The 19,729-nt window shown below is 35.1% G+C and overlaps 1 protein-coding gene across 9 annotated transcripts in view; it reads left to right on the forward strand.

Moving 5' to 3' along the window:
* Positions 1-19,729, forward strand: part of RGS12 (regulator of G protein signaling 12) — a 90,176-nt gene that overhangs the window by 51,148 nt on the left and 19,299 nt on the right. For 7 of the 9 annotated variants that reach the window (XM_032685039.1, XM_032685040.1, XM_032685041.1 and 4 more), the window contains 12 exons: positions 636-805; positions 4,017-4,109; positions 5,080-5,223; positions 8,279-8,458; positions 9,717-9,870; positions 11,090-11,166; positions 11,959-12,159; positions 13,102-13,175; positions 15,589-15,715; positions 16,623-16,719; positions 18,213-18,280; positions 18,774-18,927. In XM_032685039.1, coding sequence (XP_032540930.1) covers positions 636-805; positions 4,017-4,109; positions 5,080-5,223; positions 8,279-8,458; positions 9,717-9,870; positions 11,090-11,166; positions 11,959-12,159; positions 13,102-13,175; positions 15,589-15,715; positions 16,623-16,719; positions 18,213-18,280; positions 18,774-18,927 — 1,539 coding nt within the window. The remainder of the gene's footprint in view (positions 1-635; positions 806-4,016; positions 4,110-5,079; positions 5,224-8,278; positions 8,459-9,716; positions 9,871-11,089; positions 11,167-11,958; positions 12,160-13,101; positions 13,176-15,588; positions 15,716-16,622; positions 16,720-18,212; positions 18,281-18,773; positions 18,928-19,729) is intronic. The other 2 variants (XM_032685044.1, XM_032685043.1) reach the window with 1 other exon arrangement.

Genomic DNA, 19,729 nt, shown 5'->3' on the forward strand with positions numbered 1-19,729 from the left:
TCCCTGTTTTTATTAGAAACCATAATAAATTGAGAATCTGTGGTTTGATACCTCTACCTGCTGTGGATGAGGAAGGCATCCATTACTAGCTCATTTTCTTTAGTGTTCTTTTACTCAGTCAAATCCTTTCCTAAATTTTCAGTATTTAACAGGCATCTTTTATTTCCACATAAAATTTCACAGATTCCTTGTCTCTACTGATTTAAGTGTATATGAAATTTTGCTATCTCCTATCACCAAATAGATTTTTGCCATTCTGGTGAATGGTGGGTTCTTGAAGGTCTACCTTCATTGAATAATCTTATGAAGGAGTGCAGTCCATGGGGTGAGGAATGTAAGCAGGAAAATTTGCCCAAGGTATTTTATTTCATGGAGGTGTTTTATTTTGACCTGCCTTTTCTGCTTCTGGCAGGGGTCTGCTTTTAAGACACTCATTTAATTTTCTTTGCAGTGCAGCAGATGAAACTTGAGAGATGTTTGTGGTTATTTTTTCTATGCAAAAATGGAGAGGGATATTTTGAAGTCTGCACTACTGTGAGCTTGAGCAGGAGGTGTGATAAATCAAGTAAACAGTGTTGAAGAGTAAAAGTAAATAGCACTTTATTGACAGATTTGTTAATTTCTTTTATTAACAGAGCTGAATAGCACTGATTTAAAAGACTGCATCAGTGAGAACAGCCTCAGTAGCAATGCCAGTCTTCCCAGTGTACAGAGCTGTCGAAGACTTCGAGAAAGAAGAGTTGCAAGTTGGGCTGTTTCATTTGAGCGTCTTCTTCAGGATCCTATTGGTGTTAAATATTTTTCGGTGAGTTGTGAGAGATGATAACAGGCCTTTCAAAACAGGTGATACTGCTGCAGTAATTTTGCCATATTCTTTTTTCTTTCTTTCTTGACACTATCCTTACAGAGGAAAAGAGACAGGAGTTCATTCATGCTCAGTTGTTGTCTGAGCACCTTTCTAAGTTTAAATGGGTTCACAGTTGAGTAAGAGTTCCCAGTAATACACATATTGCCATACGTTTCTACATAGCAAAGGTTTCATATGGAAGCTATACTTTGTTTTGTCTGTGAACTTTTAGAAAACTTCCCCATTTTGTAAAATGTTATTTTTGTATCTGTAGCCTTTGCACAAGAAGAAGGAAGTAGTTTCAGTAGTTTCCTAAGAATGGGTAATCTATTTACATTTATCTACTGAAATGTTGAAAGCCATGTAGAAGATTTTTTCAATGATATAGTGGCTTATTTTCCTGCAAAAGGCTTTTAGAAATACTTTTTGGAAGTAATTATGGTACCTAAGAACACTTGATAAAGGTACACCTTACAGGAATAGTGTTGAGTATTTGCAAAGCATAAATTAAGCTGCTTCACAGCACATTTATAAGTTGTAAATAGCATCATCTCTATTTTACATGCAAGGAAATTGAGCGTATACACTTTTATTGCACTGAGAGTATGTTACTGATTCTGAATATGTTACACAAGGACAGTTTGTGCTGCCCAAATAATTTTCACGAAGAGAATATGAAGAAACTTATGGTAGATTATTGGAATCTGCAGTAACTCTGAAAGAGTCCCTTACTTGATATAAAAATATTGAGATACCAACATGGTTAATAAGCAGACTTGCGTGTGAACTGGTGTGGGGACCCAAAACCCGCAGTAACAATGAACATCTGTTGGAGGAAACTGAGAAAATGAAAGTAAAATAATATACCCTGTATATTGTGTTCCCTGGTTTAGCAGAGTAGCCTTAGAGTTATCAGCATGTCTGCTTAGATACTGAGACTTCTCGTCAGACTGGAAGAAAAATTACAATTCTGATCTGATGTTAGAGTCCACCTGGAAAATGATGTGATTTGTGGGGACGCTACTGTAAGTTTAGTTGACTTTTCTAATGACTTGTAAGCCATCACTAAACTTATGTACCCTTAGGAAATTGCTGCATCAATCTTTCACTACTGCAGATGTTCAAAACGTATTAAAAACGTAGAAAGTAGCTTATGACATTTTAATAAATATTCAGATTAAAAGGTTAAAGATAGATTTCATTTCACCAAAAAGCAACCTCAGAAGCTTTGGAAGTCTTACTTCTTCCCCCCCCCCCATTTTATTCTAGTTAGAACTTATTTTTTTAAACACTGCAAAACTGTGTGTGTTAAAGAAATACCCAATTTAAAGAACAATTAGGGAATGTTAAAATTTATTGTGTGCACCACCATTTTCTTGAGGCCCAGGAGATGTCCAGAGCCATTGCTTAGGTTCATTTGCAACCTCGTTGTCATAACACTACGGAATTACAGATTCTGCCAATATTCAAGAACACTGAAGCATCAGCATTTAATTCAAGGTTACCCAGTAAGCATCTTGGTGTGTTTAGGATCCAGCATGCATCTGCCTTTCCTGAGGACAGCTTTGTCACAGAGCAGGAATTACTCTCTAAGAAGGAGAGATTTTGCATGTTTTGCAAATACTCACACTTTGCATAATAGCCTGCTGATCAGAGCAGTCAGCCAGGAAGTGAGAGACCTGTTTGCAGGTTCCCTCCTCAAGGGGTTCAAACCAGCACCTCCAGCTTCCCAGCCATGTGTGGCAACTGCTGGGCTGCCTCATGTTCCAGCTGGGGCACCGCTTGGTCTTCCTGGTGAAGCCAGGAAGTTGTACAGGCAGCTGTGCCCAAATCATGTGGCCACAAAGCAAGCAAGTGGGAGATGGACTGTAGATTCCTAGTGAATGTGCTGAGTGGGGAAGTAGGCAGTTGTGTTCCAGTTCCTGCTCAGTAATTTGATTCCCTTTTAGTATGTAATTACATGTAAAATGCAGAAATGTCTCCTGACTGTTCTCTTTTATACGTTTATACTATTCTCTTTTATATGTATATAATTGTCTTTTATATGTTTGGTGTCACAGGTTATGTATCTGAAGAACTTTTAATTTAAAGAGAGTTTGCTAGGTGATTTAGATTCCCTCTATTGTAGTTTATCTCAATTGCTTTCTTACAGTTGGACTCTAGACCTAAAGTCTGCGTAAATCTGAAAAGCACAAATAAACTTAAGTTTTATGTTTTTTTCTGTGGAGATTCTTCTTACCTTGCTTTCTGAGGCTGCCTTGTATGATAAGGAAGCTTCAGTGATACCAATGTAAGTTGATTGAAGGTTATGGCTTGTGGCTGACTTAGAATAAGATTTCCAATTAACCACGGATACCTTAAAGCTCTGAAATATAAACAAGCATGGTTCCAATTATGTAAGTGCCTAGATAACTTTTTAGAGGATGAAGTTAATTTTGCTATAACTTTTTCCTCCCAGATGATTTAAATGCTTTCATTTTAAGATGCTGAGAGAAAATACAGATTTGAATATGGGACAGTTTGTGGTCGTACGGGTTTCCAGCTGAATCAGTACCAGTCTCCATTTGGACTTTAGGATGCTATGACATATAAGTTGTGATTATTGTGTGTTGTATGGGAGATTTATTTATTTTTTTTTTCTCTAAATAAGTATTTTCCAGGGAGAACCCATGTAACCACATTAGCAAGCAGTGGTAAAAGATTGTTGTGTAGTTGCAGAAAGAGACTGTAATGAATACAGAATTATGGGCACTTCTTGATAAACATCTCCTCTGTTATATCAGTAGAACTGCAATTAAAGACAGTGTCCAGTGTAATTTTTTAATGTAGTTTATAAGTTATTTAAATTTGTACTAAAAGTTTATTCAGTAGTTTATACGCTACTTAACATGACATTTCAAACTTCGTCTTTGTACTAGCAAATGGTTTGATTGTAACTTGATGGATTCTTCTCAGTTATACATGCTTAAAAAGAAATGAGAGAGAGGAGAAGCACTAGGTATGTATTGGACATGCCTTGATTTTTACTTTAGAAGAGAACTGGATTGTGAGACTGATTGAAAAGTTACCATTATGCAAATGTACCAAGCATTATAAATAAGTTGTTTGAATTGGCAAGTAACTTTTCTTTGAGACATTTATTTATTTATTTGTTTATTTTTTCCCCTAGGAATTTCTCCGGAAAGAATTTAGTGAAGAAAATATTTTATTTTGGCAGGCCTGTGAATATTTTAACCATGTACCTGCACATGATAAAAAAGAGGTAAGTCAATGTTGTATTTCAGTACATTGTGTTGTCTCTTCAAAAATTGTTACTCCTGCAAGATTATTGAAATTACTGGAGCTGTGCTTGGTCTGTACGTGACATCACTAAAATAGGGCTGGCTGACCTACATTTAAGATGTTGGGTATATTTAAACTGCAGCAAAGTACAGAGGTAGCTCTGTAAAAATGAGGTAAAGTATCCTGGATGTTGGAAATGGCCAGCTTTGGTAGCCCAGAGCATGGGAGTGCAGAGCAAGTTAATTTAACATGTCAAGGAAAGGCCTCTTACACTCTTTTAGCTAGACTGCCTCCAACAACCAAGATAATGTGTTTATAACTAACTTAGGTTGTCTGCTTCTCTAAACATAGTCATGTTTGTTCACAAATTATGAGAATCTCCATCTCCTCCTTTTAAGGTAGTCTGGCATTGGTCAGGCAGTTTAGGTGAACTTTGAATTTTGTACGAGCTGGCAACCCTTCTGTCTACACCACAGCCAAATCTGAGCTCAGTTTGATGTGTTTTTAATTATTTCCATGATGTGGGTGTTTCAAAGTAAACAAGTTAAAAATTATATACTTACCTTTTTCTAACTTCTAGAAATTGAATCTTAGAGGATTTATTTAAATAGTAACTGGTATGTAAAAGGTCTAAAATCTAAAAAACTATTCTCCTTTGTAAAAAACCATTTGCTGTGCTTCACTTTTATTATTTTCACAGCTTGATTATTTTAATTTTTATTTTGATGGCAATTTTTACTACATAAGAAATATTGTAATTATTCGTAATTTTAAAGGAAAAACCCTATTTATGTGCCTGAAACTAACAAAAGCTGACATATGAAAAATATATATACATAAAGGAAACAGGAATGGCGATATATTTTTGAGTGGAATATATCAGTGTAAGAAATACCTAGCTAAAAATATGGTTTTAAAGTCAAAATACATTTAGCATTTCTTTTCTGTAGCTTTCTTACAGAGCTCGGGAGATCTTCAGTAAGTTCTTGTGTAGCAAAGCTACAACCCCAGTTAATATTGATAGCCAGGCACAGTTGGCAGATGATATTCTCAATTCTCCACATCCGGATATGTTCAAGGAACAGCAGCTTCAGGTAACCACAGTAGACATCAGTGCTCTATATTTGTCAATTATCTTTTCCTTTACAATCTATAAAAATAGTTTCACATGCTTTACTATGTATAAAAAGACATTGACATCAAGATCACATAGATTCTGCTAGCAGAATAGAAAAAGGCTGCTTTAATGGAAGGCTGCTTGACTGTTTTTCTGTTATATGTAGAAAATTGTCTTTAACTAAAAAATAATCTGACAAGTACTATTATTGAAAGGAAGGTTTTGTGCAAGTAAATAATTCCATGTGCTGCAACACCATTGCATATGGTATTTGCATATGGTTGCTTATTCTTTTTTTTTAGTGGAGAGTTGAGTACACAAATAGTGTCTAATTTTGGTTAAAGTAGTTTGTAAAATGTCAGTTGTATTAAAGGAGCTCTTGTGCTTTAAGGGTACTGTCAGGCAAACATCTTTTTAAAACTGTTGATGTCTGAAGACCTCTGAAGTGGATGTGTTTAAATAATTATTGGTGTTCAGAACAGTTACATAACAACAGAATACACTTTGCATTTCCTGTAGAATCTTAAGTTTCTTACTTTTTGCTCCTAAGTAATCAGTTTGGTTACTCTTCCGCCCTAACAGTTTATTAGTAGAAGTAATTTTGAGATCATGTTGTTAAATCAAGGCTGTAGCCTTAATGAAGCAGATCACAATCTTAGTCAGCACACAGACTGCATGTTTTTGGGGGCAAGCTGAGCAACTGGTTGTATTATCATCCTTCATGTGCAAAGTGGAGATAGAGAGGTGAGTCTGACTGCTGGTCTGGAAGCTTGTAGTGTTACGGTTACCCCCTATACACCTACCAGGGCCTGAGGCTTCTGTGGGAATTACCAGTCACCATCTTCCCAGATATTATTTCATGCATTCCTCATCTTGGTGTTGTGGAGACCATGCCTGAATTCCTCCTCATCCTCTCCTATTTGTTTGGTGGAGTACATGGTGTTCTTATGAGTCGGGTGGCAGGGCTGATGCAGGTTTTCTTCCTTTGAAAATGCTGTATCCTTAGATTGGAGGGCTCAGAAGGTGGGAGAAAATGCTCATGTGAAGTCCTGCCATGGGTTCAGTCCCAGCCACATGACCTGTCTGGACCAGACCTACTTATCTCAAGTTGTCAATGCCTCAGTCAGACCGGTTCCTCCCACTGGAAAATTAGGTGAAGCAGAATGAGAGTTACTTCTGCCCAAGCAAGTGGCCTTGGAGCTAGTTGTGCTGGCTGAGCTACTAATGGTGTGTTGCCTGGCTGAGGTCAGTGCTGGGTGATCAACTGCCTTGATGGCTCTTAATATCTTGGTTTCACCAAGTGGTGTTTCTGCAGTAGGTCAGTTTGTGGTCTTGGTGGGTGGCATGACCCTGAGAACACAGAGCTGTAGGTTGTGTAGTTACTGCAACACACCCACAGACTTTGAAAGTTCAGCTCATGGTGGAGACATGATCTTAATAAAGCAAAAGCTCTGCATTTGTGGTCTTTCACTAGATTTTTTTAGATTTCGACCCTGACCAGAGAGTGCAAGAGTGCTGCTCTGTGGCAGTCACTGGATGAGTGTTATGTGATGCTGGGGAATAGGAAATGTTGCTGCAAGGCTGCAGTGGAGTTGCAGAAGTGTGTGGGAAAGTGCTTTGGAAAGCACTGTTCAGGCCATTCTCTCTCAACTCTGCCTGTTGGGAATGCTCCTGGAAGTTGCTTTCTGTCCATGTCCTGACAAATTTGCCCTTATTTTGTTGTTAAAGGTGTTGTAATGACAGTGTGGATGCAGCCAAATACCTAGTTAGGATTTATTTTGTTATAAATTGAATAAGTACAATCACGTTGAGTGTTTCCAGATGCAAGACAGTGTAGCTCACTTGAAGATACTAAAATAAGAATAAAAAATCATGCATTTAAAGTAGAGTTGTATAAATGGATGTAAGTTTTTGTACTCTTGTTTATGTGTAAATTTCAAATTATGCTTTTATAAGATACATTTCTCTTTCTCATTTGTAAAAACAAGTACCTGCTAGCCTTTTCCAAATAAGCAGAAGTCATTAAGATATGTAAATCAATATGATAATAATGCTAAATATAGGAAATCATGGATGTGGTGTGGGCTAGAAGCATAGTAGGGCAGATGATAATCAGCTCAAGGTAAACTACTTATACTCTCATCACTCTGTACAGCAAAGTCAAAAGTCTGTGATTTTTTTTGCTGTATTAAGTATATTTAATCTGCAGACTGCATCTCTGAAGTAACTTTTTTTTGTGTCTCTTGATTTTTTGCAGTTTTTTCCTTTATTCTTCTCACGTAGCATGGAGTAACAATTTTATTCATTTGGGACTAAATTCTGTGATGGGGGAAACTGCAAAGCTTTGTTTTTCATTCTAAAGCTGTGTTAAATTTAGGGTACTAGTGTTAGCCCTACCATAGGCATGTCTTATCTTTTGGGAGCGCAAAATTCATTCAGCTTAAAATGCTGTGACTGTTGAGGAATGTAACCTTTATAAGTTTCATTTTCTTAAAAAACTCAAGGACAGCTGAAATATTTTGTATTTTTCAGTTACTTTGGTTTTTGTGTGTGTTTTGGAGTTCACAGACTATACTTAGGACTTTCCCCCAGTAATCTTATATCAGTAGTGCTTCTGTGAGTCCTTGACCCTGATGCATTTCAATTTCTTGTAATTGCTTCCCCATATTTTACACTGTTTTGGCAATACACCTCAGTAGTATTCACTGAGCTCAACAGAACTCAAGAATTGTTTCAAAGCTGTGTGTGTTGTCTATACTAAGTAATTTGTGGAGACTTGGCCTGAATATATATGCTTTGAAATTAGTTGCCTTTTTTATAGTTTTGCCAGTGTGCCTGTGGTCAGAGAAGGATTTTATTTTTCACTGAGAAAGAGATTCCCCTTTGTGAGCAGGTTTTTAAATAAAGTCATACTTACTGCTGTTTACAGGTTAATGTGCTAAATTTTTGTGGGAGTTGGCTGTTGCAAAATAGCTTAATTTGCTTGATGTGTTAAGTTTATGTAACCATTATCCATTGTGTTTTAATTTCAGATATTTAACTTGATGAAGTTTGATAGCTATACTCGCTTTCTCAAATCCCCCCTTTACCAAGAATGCATCTTAGCAGAAGTAGAAGGACGTACTCTTCCTGATCCTCAGCGTGTTCCCAGCAGCCCCACTTCTAAACACAGTGTCAGTTCAGAGAAGTCCAATATCTCGACACCAAAAAAGGTTACCTTTGCATTGTTGTTATCTGAAAACCATGTTTTTAAATAATATTTTTGAAGTTCTTTAGAAAATCAAAGATATATACAAAATATATATAAAATACAATTGAAATGTTTGGTTAGAGATGCTGGCAAATACAATTACAAAATATTTATGTGCTCAGGAAAATGCCTTTTTTTTTTTGTCCTTACCTTTGAAACAGTTTTCTAGATATTGACTTCCTGAATATAATTTAAAATCTTTGTTATTATTTAAATGTATGTGTACAAATAAAGGTAAGGGTTATTTTAATGCACCGGTTCAGAAGCTTATTTTAATTGAACACTGGACTTGAGATGTGATAATTTAACCTTTGCTGAGAGCAGACATTTTATCAGAAGTTTTGAAGAAGTCTTAATCTAATCTGACTCATTTTTGCAGAGGGCAGTTTTTTTAATTTCTTAGCCCTTACTGAACTAAGATACTTCTGTGTTAAACAAATTCAGTTGCTTAAAAATTAGACCAGTAATCTTACTGACTGATCTCCTAACATTATTTAGGGTTTATTTTTTGTTCACGTAGATAATACCACCTTAGCGTTACATAACTTTATGGATAAATTATAACTTTTCATTTTTCATGTCAATCACTATGGATTAGCCCGTCTGCCATTATGTATTTTTATGACTGGAAACCTTTTAAAAGTAGCATTTTAAGGAATATTCTAGTAATCTAACAAGAATACTAGCTTGTTAAAAGCAAGTTTAGTTTAATATCAAACATTCCTGACATTTGTATTCTTTAACACTAATAAATACTCTATTATACTTGTAAATGTTAAACAGTACTTTGTCATTGTCTTCAAATGCAGTTCATGTTCAAGGCTAGCCTAGGAAAAATACCAAAATTAAATTCAGTGTTTTAAAAGGGCAGATGGCCTTTCCACATTAACCTTAGGCATTACTGGTGAGTTGGAAAGAATTCTTCAATATTTGCAGGAGCTCTCAGTGCCTTGTTTCCAGCTACTGTTTTGTACTCCCTACCAAGTGGCACATTTGCATCCCTGTGTTTCTTTTTGTTTCCACTGGTGGGGTTTTTGGAGGGTTTTTTTTTTGATTGCTACTGAGAGGGATGCTGGCATATACGCTTGCGCGTGGGGTAAAGAAGACAGCTAACCTGACCATCACACTCTTGTTTTAGGAAGAAGTGTGGGAAGGTTTATTTTAGACAATATACTTACAACTGTGATCCAACCAATGATTTAATTGTGTTTTGGTGATAGCTAAGCGGTAAATCAAAGTCAGGAAGATCTTTAAATGAAGAGTCGGGAGAGGAGGACACTGAAAAGAAAAAACGGGGAACGTTCTTCTCGTGGTCAAGAAGTAAAAGTTTGGGAAAATCACAGAAGAGAAGAGAAAATGGTGATTATCCAAACGGTGAGTATTCACATTCTGCTTTGTTTCAAGGTTGTTTCAGCAACAGATGTGACTAATCTCATCATGATTAGTTTGTATCTAGGTGCATCCTTGGAAGTGGCAGAGGGAAAAGAAACTGTTGAGTCAGAAGGCCGTACTGTGCTAATAGCATTGCAAGTTTTGTGGAAGCAGATACACAAGTAAATAGATGAAAGTATTAAAATATTTAAGTTTGTTTTTATTGACTTCCACGAGACTTTTTTTCAGCTTATCAGTCATTGTGCATTTCTGTGTGCTGGTAATTGCTTTTTCAAGCAGAAAGCTACTATTTTTATAGTAAGATAATTTCAAATCTTTACAGAGAACTTCAGCAGCAGTGTGTGCAAATAATGCTATAATTACAGCTGTTTCAAAATTCCTACATCTCCATGGTCCTACTTTTCTATCAGTACCACAGAGATACCTGTGTGGTAACTTTTGAACACAATTACTGCCTGTAAAAGTCAGTTATGAAAACCCTGCTGTTTTGTTGCTTAATTGTGTTTGAGAGTTTAAGGAAGAATTCCCTTATGAAAGCACTTGTACATGGCCTCTAAAGGAGGAAATGAAAGTTTTGCATTAAATCATTCCACTGAGTTAAAAAAAAATGGACAAATTCCCTGGAAGCACCACATTTGGTCCATACTGTTACTGTGCTTTTTTCAGTAAATGCCCAGACCCACAAGATAATCTTTGATCATATGCATATTTTCAGTGTTCTCATTATACTCATGTGTGAAAAGACATCAGAGACATTTGCTAAGACTATAGACTTAACCTTCTGAAAGTGACTAGTAATTGTCCTATATTTTAGTTTTCTAACACCATATTTGGACTTTTAAAAATATTTATTTCCCTTCAAAATAGCTGAAGAGGTGTAATAATTTTTGAGATTAAATATTTAAATCTTATTTAAGCTAGTTAATGAAATTACAGTTTTTTTAAAAAGGGGTTCAATTGTTTTTTTTAAATATAAAAGCCAGTAGGTTTATTCAAGGGTTACATAACCAAGAAATACTTGACCAAAAGTTGTTTTGGTTTCCATGCATCAGTGCACAGTATAAAGGTTTGGTGGCTTTTTTCCCCTTAATGAAAAAAAAAATTTTTTTTTAACAGAGGAGGAGCTAATATTTGAAATAGTTTTCAATGTGATAATAAATAACAAACCCCTTTACTGATTGCTGATTCTTTCCACAAACAGATTCTTTTCAGTCCAATGGATTGTCATACAGACGGGAATCACAAGGCTCCATGTCATCAACTGCTAGTCTTGACTTGGTAATGGCTGGCTCTTACTAATGAACAAGTGGGGAAGCAGATAAAACAGTGAATTACTAATTTTCTAAGTAATTTGTTTGACATAATACTTTGGGAAAGGGTTTTTAAGTGATACAGTTAGAGCACAAGATGTAATATTAAGCAATTTTAGAATATTAGAAATGTACTAGAGGTTGTATTTATATACTGCTTCTTATTTTGTCCTTGTATCAGAAAGATATGCTTTACATCTTGCCTGTCTAAATTCAGGTATCAGTAAACTTCCAAAGTAGTTTCCGTTTTAAGGGGCTTTTTATAAACAGCTTTTTCCACCTACCAGAGCTTTGAGATTCTGTTCTGAACAACCCCATGTTAAAGCTTTCCCTCTTCTTGGCCTGTATGCAAGTTGCATTAGGCTGATTTCTGTGGTACTAGACTGTAGTAACTATGTAGTTCTGCCTATGCTGCAAATACTGATCAGGGAAACAAGCATGGTGAAGTCACATCTATTTCTGTTGCAGAAAAATTTCTTGTCTCAGCAGTGAATCTTTTAACTCTTTTACCCATTCGCTGTCTAAAACTTTATCTGTTCTTGAAATAAATTTAGATTTGTGCAGTGTTGTTATCTTTACCTAAAACTTCCCCCCAGGATTTAAATTTATTTGATATTTGTGGTATTTGAAAAGATTTCTAAAACATGATAGAAAGTGTGCTTTTTGGCTTGATTTGATTCGTGCAGACTCTAAAAGTTTATACGCACACGGTCCTAATTTTCCCATTGGGCACTGACCTTTCTTTCTTTCTCCTTTAAAGTCTGAAACCTCAAGATTGCCTGCTTTTGTACCAGATAAAGAGAAATCCCCCAAATACTGCTGTGTAAACCTTCCGGATGGTTCATCCAGCAAAATGGCTGTTAAATCTGGATTCTCCATCAAAGAGGTGCTATCTGGGCTCTGTGAGAAGCATGGCATTAACATAGCTGCAGTGGACCTTTTTTTAGTTGGAGGTGATAAGGTATTGCATATTCCTGGGCTTTTGGGGTTTTTTTGAACATTCTCATAATAATTTTGCTAATCAGGAATTCTATTCCCTCTATACTGTTATGTGTCTCCTGGATCTGCCTGTAGCTTTATATTGTCAGTGCTGGTTAATTGAAGGAGAATTTTAGTGAAACTTTAACTGTTGCAGTTCTGTTATTTTCTATGGTGTCTACATTACGGAAAACAAAAAAGAGCTTGTGACAAAGATTTCCTTATAATAATGAGTTAATTTAGGTATCTAGTCCATGTAGTTTATCCAGGGAAAATGTTAGCTTGCATCCACAAAGCAAACAAATGTGTTTTAGTAGGTGGTACTGCATTAAAGCAAAAACCATAGTGACATTCAGTTGTTCAAAGATTAAATATGCTAGAATTAAGGTACAGGTTTTCATATTGAGGAAAATTTCCAAAACAACAGTCTATACAGATGGGGCTGTGTCCGTGTGATGGCTTAGTTCAACAGAAATGTCTCCAATTCAAAGAGAAGCTGTGGATGTGAAGCATTTATTCCCTTAAAATGTGTGCTTTTAATTGGTCTAGATGATTACAAGGAAAAAAATCAATGAATGTGCATAGCTATTGCCTTTTTCTTTTAAATCTTTTAAAGACTGATAGCTGGCCATATTTTCTATTGCATCATTCTATGTAATTTATTTAAGTTGAATAACCTAGACTTGTTTTAAAATACCAAGTTCCTGAATACCTGCTGACTCCAGGGGAAGTTTCACAACTAGCCAAAATAAAGCACACTTTAATCATGTTCCATATTGTAAATGAATATTCACTGAAATGCATGCAACCTATATTAATAATTTTCTGAGTATTTAAAAAAAATTAAAAACACAGCTGTTCTTTTTTACATATTTTAAAAATTAATTTTCTTTCTCTTCTTTTATTCCTGACATGTGCTCTATAGCCACTGGTATTGCACCAAGACAGTAGTATCCTGGAGTCTCGGGACCTACGTTTAGAAAAACGCACTTTATTTCGGTAAGAGTCAAAAATACTGCCTTCCTCTGGCATTTTCCACCCCATTTTTCATTTTACTTTTTGTGAGTGCGCTAAAGTATGTTTCTAGTTACCTGTGCAGTGAAACAGTAGTTGATGTAGAAATGAATTTGTGTGAATTCAGTAAAAAAATCCAGTCAGCCATGTAATGCAGCATCTTAGATTGTAATCCAGAGTCCAGCATGAGGGGATCTAAGGTTCCCATTCATTGTACAGGCCCATAAAATAAATAAGTCTCAGTATCAAGCAAAGAGTCTCGTGAGGACAACCAGGGTAAGGATCCATGGGAGAAACATGGACCTACAGGAACGTTTCAAACTGAGTGGAGCAGCACCTGATGAGTATTATGTGCTGCAGGAGGGAGCTTTCTGGATTGCTGTCCTGGATACAAGTGGGATTTTCGTGCCAATGTTCCAGTTTAGGGACGTTTAAATAGTGTTATGATGCTCAAGCTGAAGCAGTTGTGAACAAGCATATATAGGACAGATCTGCAGGCCCAGAAGGACCTTCCACATCAGGAAGGGACATGTTTAGTAGATTGAAGTAGCACAAGAAAGGGATGGAAATTGAACTGCCAGTCTCTTAGTCTTAAGGTGAAATGGATATATTTATTGTTCCCATTGAACTGAATGTTCCCATTCAGTTACATCTGTAATTATGTGCCCACTTGGAAAATTATAGTAAGACTAAATGTATAAATATAAATCTGATTATAGATTTATAGCCCTGAATCTTAAGCAAGTCAATGCTAAATTATTAGTATGGATGTAATATAATTTGGCACATTATATATTTAGCTGTATGTAATATTATTTGATAGCATACTTTTTATCAAAATAATCTGTTTATATTTTTTTCCCAAATGAATCCAAACTAGTGCTCTGAAAACTCCTGAAATAATTATTTCAGGAAAAATTAATGGAGTAAAGTGTTTGTGTTTTATTAGTGAATTGCACTTTTGAAATGAATAAAGTTTATTTTGTTAGGCTTTCCTCATTTTGGCTTTATATTGCTTTCCTTTAGGAAGCAGGACTAGTTTCTATTTAAGGGTACTTCAGGTTAATAAATGTTGCATAGAATATTCAATTTTGAAATTGAGATTGAGCAGTCTTATATTAGGTGTGAGTTTGTTGAGTTTCCAAATTAAAAAGCAACTTTAAGTAGGCAGTTCCATATGGTATTTGTGTGTTAATTATAATGTATAAAAGTTCTACATTATTCCTTTCTCTGGGCAGACACTGTGTAAGCAAATATAGTCAAATATTTGGAACATTTTCAGACACAAGACAAATACTATCTGTCTATACTGGGTTTCCTGTATGTTTGCTGCTTCTATGTCAATTACTAGTTGATGATTAAAATTGATCATTTTAATTCAGTAGCTGTTGATTTCAAAGAAAATGTGAGAGACAAAGTTTCAGTTATTCGTGTTTTGTTTGGAAGGGAAAAGTCACCATGACTGAACATCTTGTATTTAAGTAATTTGTGTGAGAGAAAAGATGGGGTTTACATTTAATCGTGACTGAGAAAATTACTAGTAAGTGTCGTTTGTTCAGGTAGTGCACATTTCTTCTGATAGTTTTGTTAGTAATAAGCCTGCCCTTTTTTTCATACTGTAGTACCATTGTAGTCAAACAAACCTATTATGGAGGAATCAGGGCACAGATAAAGAGCATGTAAAAAATGAAAAATGAAACTAGGCACAGTTCTGTGCAGGGGAATAGATGTTAACAAATTAGTTGTTTGGAGTTTTATTTTTTTTTCTATTTCATTATTTTTTACTATTTTAATGAAATGATAGAAAATGATGTAATAGACTCTTCAGAGAGCTGTCTTTGGCCTTTAAGTTCCAAGTGAATTTCTTTTACAGCTTTGGTATATTAGTTTATCTTACAGCAATTTTTCCTGATATGGTGGCATGAACCCAAAAGTAGCATCATTTGGAATTCCACTGTGTTCGTTCCTCTGCTTAAAAATAAAAATACTTGTCCAAACCCATCTCATGTAATTGAATTAGAAGTTGTGAGTCTCTTGTGGAATTGGGGAGAAATATTTCTCTTGCATCCAGGTCTGTAGTTCAGGCATAGAGTCACTTTGGAAGCACTCCTGGACCAGAATGGTCAGAGTAATTTCTGTAAAGATGATTTGATTGCTGTGAGGATCATCATGCAAATAGGTTGGCTTATGCCTTCACTCAGCTCTGGCAAGTGAAATAGTAAAATTTTTATTTGAATTAAGAGTTTTTTATACCTTTGATTTAGGATAAATTTGTGCTACTGAATTTTCAGCTAGTTACTAGCTAGTATAACTTTGCTGTAGGTTGGGTTTTATATATTTTGGTAAATTTTATTTATTGGAATATTTCGTACTTAATGTTACAATTGATATGTTTCAGGCTGGATCTTGTTCCGATCAATCGGTCAGTTGGTTTGAAGGCTAAACCCACCAAACCAGTAACAGAGGTCTTAAGGCCTGTGGTTGCAAAATATGGTTTAAATCTTAATGAACTTGTGGCAAGACTAGTAAGTATCTTTTGATGTAATTCAAGCAGCAATACTTTCTGTCTGAAGAAGATAATGTGATATTCCCTGAAATTATTCCTATCCTGACAGGCATTAAAATAGGTGTAGCTGGATTTTGAGATAAAATACATCATAGTCATAACCATTATACTTAATAGTAGTTCCCTCAAATATTTAGTCTGTATCTATTTTATATTCCCCTTCAGAATAAATCCAATGCCTTAAATTACCAAGTTTCTTCCAGAGCTCAACTCCCATTATTAGCCAAGGAAAGTGATTGGGATTAAAGTTTTGTTCCATTATCCTGGGAATCATGAAAGTTCCCTCAATTCCCCTTGCAGAAACTTTTTGTGAAGGCAGACTTATTCAACTTCTCTACTACTGAGCACTTGGCTACATGTTCTCTATGCTATTTTGCTGGAATATCCAGGAAAGTAAAGTTTTGTGATATTTCTAGAATGTATCCTGTCTTAACTGAACAAGTCCATGTTTTTAAGATAACTGAAAAACATGTTGGTATAAAGATAACTTCATTTAATAAAATTACAAAATTAACAAAGTACAACCAATTTAGAATATAAAATATCTCAAACATCCTCTGAAAAATATGGTGTGCTGAAGATAGCAACGGTTCTGGAGTATTTGTGCACACTTGCAAATTGGACGATTTTTTTTTTTCTCCATGTATCTTCTTTTCCCCAAATACCATTCTCCTCACAAGAAATGGGTTACACTCATTGGAATCAAGGTAGTTTTATACCAGTGGAATAAACATTTTTAGAGCAGTAGAAGAAGAATATGTTGAGTCTACACTGCTTTGCTTATTTTCTTTCAAAAAGGTCAGACTGCATAAATTTGTTCTAAAAACAGCTTTTTCTCTTATATACAAACTGTGATCCGACTTTAGAATGGTGAGCAGGAACCACTTGATCTTGGTGTCCCTATATCTAATCTGGATGGTCAGAGGGTTGTTCTAGAAGAAAAAGAACCAACAAAAGGTAGAGGTAAGTCGGTATAAAAGCTTTTATTTATGATGTCAAGTCGGTGTCATGAACCCTGACTCTGGTGAGTTTCTTCTGTTGATGTGAAGGTGAGAGAAATGTGATTAAATTTAGATTTGTCACATGGAACATATATTCTTTTTAACTAAAAAGCAGTGCAGTTTCTGAAGATTGAAGATTAAATTAATCTGTTGGTAAAAGTACTTTTACTGTTGCTGTAAGAAGTTTTACACTATATTTGAATATTTTATTTCCATTCAGCCATATATTCACATACATATTTAGGGGCATAGTCCCTAGGAATAATGATGAGAATAGAGTGCCAAATAACTTCTGAGAATTTGGCAATTATTTAATAAGAAACATTCTATATAAGTAAAACAGATGCAGTTTGGGCAGCAGCTATATATATTGCTATGAAAACTTCCTTCTTTAACATGAGAAAGTAGCAGAGCCTACTTTTCCAGTTTTAAGTGATTGTTTCTATAACACTAAAAGGGATATAGTTTTCATTACCCTAGGAAAAATAAAATAAGAAAAATAAAAATTTGTCCACTGAATAGTTGACAATCTTTTGACACAATTGACACTCTAGATTAATGTCACCACCCTTAAGAGTAAGGGTTAGGTTTCATTAGGAGACCTTTTTATAGATATAGAACACTTAGTTTTAAAAATTAAATTAGATATTAGCTTAAATTAAATACACTTAGAGCAGAGATCCTCTTTAAGGAAGAATTAGGATAATAAAGATGGAGGCATTTTTTGAGAAGAATCACATTTGTCATTTTTGTAATAAACAGAACCAACTGGTTTTTTGAAAAAAGTTATCAATCTGAATGGATATCCTATGGGTAATTAGTTTAAGGATTACAAAAAAAGCCTAAATCCAATGTGCTGTCAGGGGCTATAAAAGACTAAATTATAGAACATCATTCTAGCAGTGGGTTGGTTCTGTGGCAATGTACCAGTGAAGAGGGCCATGATTCTGTGTTAGTATATTTGCCTTAGGGAGGTGAAATTTGAAGGAGCCATTTGGTTATTTGGAAGGTGACAAGGAATATATGGCAATGTCTACAAAACAACTGATGCAGGAAAAGGTTCAACGTGACCTTTCAATGGTCTTTTCTGCTGATTTTTTTTTCTTGCTTAAATTCTAAATTTGATAATTGCAAACTGACTTATTAGCTCAGATTTTGAAATTATATCATGTAAAGCAACTGGAAATTTAGAACTTAAGTAAAGTTCAGCATCTTTAAGCTTTAAAAGTATTGCCACTATGAGGAAAATTTGAAGATGGGAGGGAAATTCTGATAGGTTTTGACTGAAAAGTATCAGGAATATCAGCTGTGTTCACTCTTTTTGTTTTCTGATACATCTTTGAGCAATTTTAAAGCAGAAATCTGTTTTGTGAATCATTGTCACTTAAATATTGCTTCTCTGGGAAATTACAAATTGGCAGTTATGGAAGGCATGTTTATGTTTATTGTTTACAGAGAAACAAAAAGGTACATTGGTAAAACAGACTGCAGTTGTATCTACTTCAAGAAGTCAAGCATCTACTGTAAGTCTCCTGCAATGAATTTTGTCCCTTATTTCTTCTTTTGTTTCCTTCTAGAATTCTATACTAAAGGCTGCATTCATCCATGATTTTGAATCAGCTAAATTATATAACTAGATTGAATATAGCTACAATTCGTCTGATGTTTTTCCACTGTCAGCAGCATCTATTTGTGAGAACTTTGTCATGTGTTGTATTTGTTGTTTTGTGTCTGATTGGCTTATCTATGTTAGAAAATGATTGAGTTATTCTGAGATTCAAAGGCTGTTTCTGTTACGTGAATTCTTCAGAGTGAAGAATATTATATTTATTTATACTTTTTTGGGAACTACTATGGCAAATGTTTCTATGCCATAATCAAGACAAAACTAAAGCATTTATTGCCGTGTTAGAGAAATGTGTTTCCAAAATAACTTTTTCATTCCCTTAGACTATATTATGTACACAATGATACAGCCTAAATGTAAGTAGTGCCTTAACTTTCCTTCTAATGCAGGGAGAGGGAAGAACTCTAGGAAAATCTAATTCTATCAAAATGAAAGGCGAAAATGGAAAAAATGCTAGGGAAGTCCGGCTGTCAAAGAGAGAAGACTCTATTGCAAAGATTGGAAAAAAAAAATGTCAGAAAATTAATTTGGATGAAGCAGAGGGTATGTGAACTTTATAGCTTACATATTAACATAAGTAGTCTTAGAAAAGTGAGAATTTTGTATCTGTGTGGGATAAGGTGCCATGTGTTTAATACTGCATTGTGAAATCAGTCATGATCATAATATTTTTGTTTGGTGCTGTGTTTGAATTGTCTTTTTTTTTTTTTTTTAAGTTGAAGGTAAAATTTTAAGAATACCTAAAGTTAGATGTAGGTACCTAGTGGGATTTTCAAAAGCGAAAGGTACCTAATTCCTGTATAAAAAAAAAAGGAATTAGTTCCTCAGCTGCAGTTGAATCTCCCATTTGATACCCTTTGCAAGCCATGTAGAAGGTTGCCTTTCTGCCTTTACGTAAGTGTTCAACTCACTGAAAGGCATTCTGCACAGTAGTGTAGATCCTAACTTACTCAGGTAAGAATTTTTGTAAATTTTCTGCTGAAGGGCAGTACAGTCTGATAACTGTGGAGGAGCTGTGATGGGCAAGAGTAAAACTTAGTTTACATTCAGCATGTGCCCTGAAAAGGTATTTGAAAATAGAAACAAGCAAAGAGGTCATTGGTAATCTTGTATATTCTGAGTATTATTTTTACCTTCATTACATCTTAATAGTTCTGGTGATCTCATTGGAAAAAAACTCATAAGAGAATTTGCATTCTTACAGAAAGATGTCCATGGGAGAAAGTGGAATAAAAATGATGTAGCACTAGAAATACTGATATACCACCCTCTGCCCTAGGACATTAACTGAAGCAATTGCTTGTCTTGTCAGCCCTACACGTTCCTCCCTATTTTCCCAAGTAGA

Source organism: Chiroxiphia lanceolata, chromosome 4 (assembly GCF_009829145.1).
Source record: "Chiroxiphia lanceolata isolate bChiLan1 chromosome 4, bChiLan1.pri, whole genome shotgun sequence".
In the NCBI taxonomy this organism is placed as follows: Eukaryota; Metazoa; Chordata; class Aves; order Passeriformes; family Pipridae; genus Chiroxiphia; species Chiroxiphia lanceolata.